We start from the raw sequence: 9,060 nt of genomic DNA, 5'->3' as shown, positions 1-9,060 counted from the left end.
CTGCCTCTTGACGCCAAAACGACGGACAGGTTTCAAAACAACCTGCTGTCAGATATAGCCTACACATTCGGTACATTAACATGTGTATGGTGTTTCAATATCCTATAAGATTATGGGTGGGGGGGCATAATGTTGAACAGGTAAGAAAGAGTACACTCAGACACAACTGACTCTAACATTAAAGCCACAGTCTGGGATTCGGAAAAACAATTAAATCAACGTCCCGCCACTTGTCTTGTTAAACAGCGGAGGAATGGGGTGAGGAATTGTAACCACTTTCAAATTCATAGGCTGCGAGGGCCATCCATCATGATCAACATTATCCTGTTTTGAGGTATACAGCATTTGTTTACAGACAATGGGGTAAAACAAGCTTTTATTTTGGGTTCTGGTTGTGTTCAACAGTTGAACTTAGCTCATAAGGCATTGTTATAGGCCTTTATATCATGTCCATAAATGGATGTACAAATCGCAGGCTGTAGTTTTAATTACTTAAATGGCAAATATGACAGTCTGCTTGTACGCATTATGAAGTTGCTACATCTAAAAAATAAAACGAGAAAATAGATTCGTCGGTATTGCTAGTAATCTTGTGCTATTATATTGAGGAGTAACTAACTGTATGACCCCCAAGGTGTTCCCAAACACCAAGGTGATCCAGACAGAGGAAAAGAGAAAGAAAGACATATCTACATCGAATGGAAATTACCATCTAACATGTCATTTATTTTATATAATTCAATTTAAAGCCGACTATCAATATCATTCACCCAATCTTCCGCCGATAACTAGGTAGATGATCATCAACTCGGGATTTTTTTATGCCGTCTATCTGGGACAAACCACTATTTCTTGTAGGGGAAGCTTATCACGGTGACACAAAGTCAAGGAAAGCTCACGGACGTATATTGAAATCATTAATTACACTGTGAATTATATAATATGTTAGTTGTCCTAAACTGGAAAAATGTTGAGCAATTAAAATGTGCATTTGCATTAATGCAGTTGTTTTGTTATTGTGTTCCCTCTCACAAAAATGGTTCAACTTACGTAGACCATCAAGGAAAATGGCGACTGTGGAATGGCTGGAAGACGAAAGTGAGCAATAATTCAATGCAACGATTAAAGTGCATATCGTTTGCATTTGCATCGTTCTTCGGTAACGTTTAACATCTTATCTTACGACATTGTCATATTTCGGTATTGTTGAAACATGTGTGGTCTTGGTGTGGGTTTTGGTATGGAACAGTATGCACTGTAGTAGCCTATTGCAAAGCATCCAACAACAGGATGATTTAACGAGAAGTAAAGCACCTTTGGAGCTTTTGGGGGCTCGAGGAAGACCACAATTAGCTTGCTATGTTTGTGCTTTTGAAATCAAAGATTGCGTTTCGATTTGTTTTTGCATAGGTGGGCAGTGCTGCATCACATAGCTAGAAAGTTTGTAGCTACCATCGAATACAGAACTGCCTACTGCGGTTTCCACAAGCTGGCACAGCCACAAACTCAAAATTGACTATATCGTAAAAATTCAACAATTAGGTTTTGGTCAAAATGTAATGTTAGGATTAGGCACAAGTTTAATTTCAGGTTAGGCATAAGGTTAGCAGTGTGTGGTTAACTTTAGGTTTAAAATCAGATTTTAAGAAGATACATTTTAAAAATAGGCGGGGTTTATGACTTTGTGGCTGTGCCAGCTCTAGTGACGACCGTCTGTCTACTGCTCATCAATAGTCATAACGTTACCCATCGGTCTTGAGTAAGGGGTGATCGACTAACATTTTATTGTAAAGCATATTCTGATCAGACATGCATGCATTTATGGCATGCTTGACAGTTGTCTTTAAATTGTTATACCCATAGCCCACTCATTGGTCACGTTGATGAAAATTCTCATCTTTTCTATTAAATTTATTTTTTTCATGTAGTGTTGTGGGGATTCAAATCCTCATGGGTTTTTACCTATGTATGTTATTTTAAATACTAAATTGAAGTGAGACCGAGGGGTGAATCTCAGTAGTATAGTAGCTTCATCTCCATATTTTCTCTGTACACATGTGAAAACAGACATTCTGATGGGTGCTCACCTGGGGGAAAATCATTACGGAAACCATTTACCATTTAAGAACCATACTAAGCAAAACCAGGTTTCTATTGGACAAATCCCCCCCTTGTTTTGTTCTGTTTGGTTCAAAGCAAATGGAATTAAACAGCAAGGGACCCATCAAGATCCTTGTTTTATTTCATTTTTATATTTAACATTTCATCTAAAAGTGTTAGTGTAAAGAAATTACTTATTTTTTTTACAACTAGTCTAAATAACATCCGATTTCTTCCCTGTTGTAAGTGTTAACAAATGACAAAGTGATCTTTAACTACACAAATTCTACTCATTACATAAATACAGTTGAGATCATATTTTGCAGTTGCTCTCAGAAGTAATGTTAGACTGCTTTTTTGGTTATTGTTGTGAACTATTAGCAGACACCACTGGTGGTAGTAGAGAGTTCTTAAAGGAGTGGTACCATATCTGGCAAGAGTAGCCAGCTCAGATGATAAATGGGCAAAGGCAACATCTTTCTGATGTTTTCTTTTCTTTCCTAGGGTTCAGCTACTGAAATGTCTGATCTGACCGGTATTGATGAAGAGGAAAAAGATGCAGATCCTATGATGGACCCCTTAGATCTCCTTCAGGATCCAATGAGAAATCAGATGCCCTTGTTTATGGAAATGTTGGACAGACCTCAGACTTCTCCAATGAGAGAAAATAGCAGTGTCCTTGATGTTCTCTCAAACACAAATGTGTTGTCTGTGAATGGACCTTCTTCACACCAGATCTTCGAATCAGATGAGTTCAACAGCTTGTCAACAGAAAAGGAGGAGGAAAAGAGTATTACTCAGTTGAAGAATGTGCAGGACATTGACACTACAGGGATATGGGGTTTCGATGTAGAATCTTCTGAAAACTCAATGGATAATTATGAGGGTCCCCTAAGCTGGGACCCTCAGAGAGAATTCATGCAGTTTCTATGGGACAACCATGATGATTCTCCTGTGGAGGAGCCACCAAAGGCAGATCCTCCCCCAAATAGCCAAAGGAGGAGGAAACGCAAAATGGACATGGTGGTCATGGTTGATCCCTCAGAGGAACTTTACTCTGATTTGAGCCTCAAGTCAACAAAAGACATATTTGATGAGGAGGATCAAGAAGACCCTGTTCCCATCAACAAGGTCCAATTATTAAGAAAAAGCTCCAAACCTCAATCACCGACAGCGAAGAAAGCACAGTATCCCAATGGAACTGTAGATGCCATCAAGCAACTGATTTTCAGTGCGCCAGAAAGAAATCCACATGAGCAAAGCGTGGCTCACAAGCTTACGCCATTGAATGGGAAACCGCAGACAGACCCTTGTTCAGAGGAAGAGCCATTGTTTTTTCCTTGCACAAAGTGCAACATCAATTTCAAGGAGAAGAACCATTTGCACCGGCACATGAGGACTCACACAGATCCGCCTAGTCCTATCAACATGCCAAAGCCTTTTATATGCAGGGAGTGTGGACAGTCGTTCCGCTTTCGCAACGCCCTTCTTCGGCATATGACCATACACCAGGAGAGAAGGGAGAGACTCATGGAGGAGATCAAGGGCATGAATGAATTGAAGGATGAGGGCACAGATGCAAGGCTACAGTGCCCCCAATGCGCTTTTGGAACAAATTGTCCAAATACTTTTATTCAACATGCTAAGACTCATGAGAAGGACAAGCGGTACTACGACTGTAAGAAGTGTAACTACATGGCTGTGACAGTGTTTGAACTTGAGAGACACGTGAACAAAGAGCACGGTCTCTGTAAAAACCAGGAAGAGCCACCGGAGAAACCCAGTGTGTTACAGTCAAAGGAAGAGGATGAAACGCATCATTCTTACTCCTGTAACTGTTGTTCTTATGGCACCTCAAGCAAAAACGTATTCAAAAATCATCTTGCGATTCGTCATAATCAGACATACGAAGAATATGAAGCTTTGCAGTGTAGAGAAAGAAAGGAGTATGCACAACCACCCTCTGAGAAGCACCTCCCCATTAGGAAATCCCCAGTAGTAGATTCTTTTACTTCAGAGCTGACATCCAAATTCTCTGTAAAAAAACAGGCTTTCAGAAAAAGAACAGATTCCCCTTGTGATTCAAATGACATTTCCGATCTTTTCAAAAAGGATAAAATTGTTCACAGAGCACAAAGGGGATTCAAGTCTCAACCCACAGAGTCAAAACTTGACAAGTCAATAAATAATCTGCTGTCTCGACAAAGAAGTGACAAGCAGAGGAATGAAAAAATTGATGTCACCACAGGTTTTTCTTTTATCGAGGACAGAAACGGGGACACCAATGATCATGATTTTGGAAGAACATTGTCAGGAATTTCAGAAAATCCAAATTCTTCCTCTAATAGCCACAAATGTTTATTGGCATCTAAGTTGGAGAATAATACATTAAATTCTGTCTGTGAAAAGCCCGTTCTGAAAAAGTACCCCTCCAAAAGAAAAATGTCCACCCCTTATCGCAATACTGTTGACCAGGACTCTTGCTTCATTTTACCCAAAAATTTGCAAAGTCCAAAGATGCTAAACATGATGGAAGATATGGAAGAGGAAGACCGTCATGATAAGGATGTGTTCCAGTATAGTGACTATGCCACAGATGCCAACACTAAACGTCTTGATAAAAGTGAAATCAAGCAAGATAAACCGTACATTGTTCATTCCTTTAGCAGAAGAATGTCTATGAGGGGAGTCCTTGGAACCTCTGAAGACATGTTTGAGAAAGGTCAAGACGGGCAGTCTCAGCAGAAGCTTGTTGTCAAGGAAGAGTGCATCGAAACACATATTTTTGGAGAGACCCTTGCGCCTAACTCAGTACCTTTAAGTGAATCGTTTTTAGATCCTGATTCGGAAGGTGGTGGGGAGCGGAAGACCTGCCCTTACTGTCCTGCAGTGTTTGAGTCAGGTGTGGGATTATCCAATCACGTCAGAGGGCATCTTCATCGGGTTGGACTGAGTTACAATGCACGCCATGTGGTATCAAGGGAGCAAGTGGCTTCTCAAGATCGGAAGCCCCGCATCCGTCGAAAGATGGTAGCAATGCAACGACTGAAAAAAGGTACTAATTTTCTTTTTTTTAAATCTTATATTATATTTTGTTGCATGGATGGCTATATTCTGATCCTTCAATATAATGTTCAACAGTGCTGGTCACCTTCATGTTGTTATACAGATGAGCCAGTGGTCAACCATATGGCTTCACAGAAACCTCCTCTAAATAGAGATTCATATGGTTTTTATTAGCTACATTTACATATTAGTCATTTAGCAGACGCTCAAATTAGCTATAGCAAAGTCAGAGCTAGTAAGGGGAAAAAGTAATGTGCAAATGTTTACTTCACAAAAGGCTTTTGGGGGGGGTGGGGGGTGCTGTGGGATCATTAACTTTGAAGATGTAGGGTTTCATAAGTTTTCAGAAGATGGGCAGCGACTCTGCTGTCCTAGCTTCAGGGAAAAGCCTGTTCCACCATTGGTGTGCCAGGACAGAGAAGAGCTTAGACTGGGCTGAGTGGGAGCTGCCTTCCCGCAGGGGTGGGAGGGCCAAATGACCAGAAGTGGTAGAACGTAGTGCTCGGTTGGGGTGTAAATGAAGGAAACTAAATATAGTATTGTAAGAAAAAAAAATGACACACCTGGTTTGATTGGAGAAGTTTACATTATTCCACATTAGAAATAATTTGTAGGTTGCTAATGTGTTCATGATGTGTTAATGTATCACACTGATGTGTGAAATACCACACCTTGAAGTTATTACTGTAGTACTAGCCTCGCCATGACACATTTTGGCGTAGTCGGCGGGATTGGGTACACTAAGTTCTCAAACATTTGTTTTTAATTTTGAGTGGGGATGGGGAACTAATTTCTTTGGCATACAAAGAATGCTTTGACTAATTATTTCTGCTGTGTTGCTATTATTTCAGCGCCCAAGTTGGGGTCCGAGGACTCTCCGGTCCGAGGGCACTCCTGTCCATTATGTGGGGACTCTTTTGATAATAAGACTGGGCTGTCCAACCATGTTCGGGGCCATCTGAAACGGCTCGGCAAAACCATCGCCACGAAGTCCAAATCCCCAATGTTGTTGCTCCGGGAGCTGATGCGTGACAAGAGAGAGTTCCAGAGAGCTCTGCAGATTCTGGGCAAAAAACGGATCCCCTCCCATTCCAGAATCCCCTCAAAGCAGGCCATATCTAATCATCTGACACCTCCTAAATGGAATCCCATCCAGAACCTCTACAACAATGCCAAATCACTGGTGCCCATGTATTCTCTACCAGGGGAAACATTGGATAAGAAACAGGCAGAGACTAAGTTGGAGGTGAAAGGTTCACTCTCGAGTGCCTTGATAGGAATTCTGAAGAAGAGGAAGTGTCAGGTGGACTCAAAGTTGAGGACTTCCTCTCTAACGGCAAGAAACGCCCTGGCAGTTCCCCCCAGTACAGAGCACAGTAGAGGAGCACAAGTAAACTCAACACTCTCAAACTCTACATCAGGTAAGACCAAGGGTCAATTTAAAGTATGCTATGGATGGGATTTTAACCAAAGACAAAATGTTAGCATGAAGGTTATGAATCCCAAATGGAGTGTGCCTGTATGCATGCAAAACCGTGGCTGATGTGGTCAAAAGTGTGATTGATTTTTGTAAATATTGTTTCACAGAGAAAGGTGAATTCAACAGGAAGGTGTGTGTCCATTGCAATGCAACCTTCCACAGCGGTGTTAGTCTGTCCAATCACTTGCGGGCATATGCAAAACGAAAGAGGACTGCCTTGTTGGAGGGAACAAGTAAGTGCCTTCCCATCATCAATGGCACATGTTCACAAAGTAATATCAATACTTCACACTGCTTACAGCCTTACTACTGTAAAGTGAACACAATGATTTCCTCAATGTCACTGCCTCACACAGACCCACTGCTTCAGTATACACATGGTAACCAGTCAATACCAAACTTACCTGAGCCTATTATTCTTGCTTGCCCTGTTCTTAATGTTTCAGCGTATGACTGTAAACAAAGGAGGCAGAGATCGAGGCCTGGTTCCAAGAAGAAGACATCCCCTACTACTCCACACGCACCCGAGGAGATGTATAGACTAACCTGCAGGTACTCTGACCACATACCACACTGTCCATGCTGTTGGTGTAAATTATTGTATTATTCGTTGACATTTTTCTGATAATAAACACTAAGATTTAAGTTGTGGCAAAGATCTAATCAATGTATTTGTAGTGACGTTTTCAAATGAATGTTAAGTTGACCAACAATATTTGCATTCAAAGAGATTTAAGACACGGGTTTTTAGCTTATATTGTCTTTGAGGGCCACTTCTGATTGGGGGTCTTACTGTGCTTGGATCCTCTTTGCAGATTCTGTGACCTAGTTTTCCAGGGCCCCTTGTCGGTCCAGGAGGACTGGATAAAGCATCTACAAAGGCACATTATGAATACCAGTGTCCCCCACACAGGGACAGGCATGAGGGAGGTCACCTCATTGCCCAAGGACCCCTCCTTCACCATCACTGAAAGACAGACCCCATCACTGGCAACTCACACTGCCTCCTAAGCCAAGGGGACCTAGTTAAAAAAAAAAAAATCACTATTTTGGTCCTGTGCGTGTATGTGTTTGTACATTAGATGTTCCTTCACAGTTTTATACAGTCATAATTGAAAAATGCTTGCCACTATTACAACACACAATTTCAGAGGAGTATGACTACCTAATCTCTTAAAACACATTAAACATTTTGGATATTGTTACATTTTAAATGTCCCATATTATGAATATGATTCCATGTGGGCTGACTGTTTTCTTGTGTTTATGCAGTGATTAGTGTGGAACCCATTTCCAATAGAGACAACTCTTACCTCAGATTCCTAAAATTCTCTGTCCATTTGGTCAAGTTTGGAGCACCTTTTCTCTGTATGTTGATATTTACATTTATGCTACACATGAAAACAAAAATGGGACAAATACAATTCTGTATTTTTAACATGTATTGAAATCATGATCATATTGCTACGATTTGTGTTTGTAGGGAGGGGGTTGTGGGTAAGAAAATAAATTGATAGTCAACTAATCTTTAGGTAGATTTCCTATCAATATGGGTAAGTGTGGCTTGCAAGTTAATCAGAACAAAAGTTTTAAAACATGGATGCCAGTTTGGTGGTGTGGCGAGGTTTCATACTGCAGTTATCTGCATATTAACTCAAACTCCTAAATGAGTAGGGTTTATCAGTCAGTTTTTGTTCTCAATGATGCAGTCACAGCGCTTATTGTTGCTGCCTTTCATGAATAACTGTTGCCTATATTTAATGTTTTTTAACTGTTTAAAAAAAATTGCTGTTTGTCTTTTTAAATAATTTATGTTTAAATGTATATCATACAGATATGATGCTGAAACCATTTTTGTGATGTTCTAAAAAATAAAAACAGTAGTCAACTGGATTGACCTGTGGTGTTTTCTTTAGTGTCCCACCATTAGTTTTAAGCATGGACCGATTTGCTTTCATCCACTAACTAATATCATACCTGAAACTAAACTCGTTCAGTAATTTTACGATACGTCATCTGGTGAATACATTCAACAGTGGGATACCGCAGGAGTGTACATGTGTGGGAGACTAACACCTTAATATATGATGAACCCCTCAGCTACTTGATCTGGACCACTGAGACTTCTTCGTGAAGTTCCAACTCAATAAAAGGAATCTGTATTCACAGGATAAAGGGCACTGTTATTCTAAAGAAACAGAAAATAGTTCCTTTTTAAGACTGCACAATTTTAACCTTAAGTGATAGTTGGTATCTCAAATGGCTGGTTTGCATATACTGTAGATTAACTGTTGTATCAGATTAATATCACAATAGTAACCTTGACAATATTTGAAAATGGGTCAACTGTCTCTTACTGTTTATAAAAGGCTGTTTTATATTCCTGTGAATATCAGTCACACATCAACAGTTCA

The 9,060-nt window shown here is 40.3% G+C and overlaps 1 protein-coding gene across 1 annotated transcript; it reads left to right on the top strand.

The window, feature by feature from the left end:
* Positions 1-1,049: 1,049 nt before the first annotated feature.
* LOC135558489 (zinc finger protein 644-like) lies at positions 1,050-8,539 on the top strand. The gene is made up of 6 exons (XM_064992319.1): positions 1,050-1,159; positions 2,605-5,155; positions 6,018-6,587; positions 6,754-6,879; positions 7,093-7,198; positions 7,462-8,539. The coding sequence occupies exons 2-6, from the start codon at positions 2,620-2,622 to the stop codon at positions 7,655-7,657; spliced, it is 3,534 nt and encodes a 1,177-aa protein (XP_064848391.1). The 5' UTR covers positions 1,050-1,159; positions 2,605-2,619; the 3' UTR covers positions 7,658-8,539.
* Positions 8,540-9,060: the final 521 nt, after the last annotated feature.

This window comes from Oncorhynchus masou, chromosome 17 (genome assembly GCF_036934945.1).
Source record: "Oncorhynchus masou masou isolate Uvic2021 chromosome 17, UVic_Omas_1.1, whole genome shotgun sequence".
Lineage (NCBI taxonomy): Eukaryota > Metazoa > Chordata > Actinopteri > Salmoniformes > Salmonidae > Oncorhynchus > Oncorhynchus masou.
Note: the sequence above shows the minus strand (reverse complement) of the source record. Positions and strands in the feature narration are given on the sequence as shown.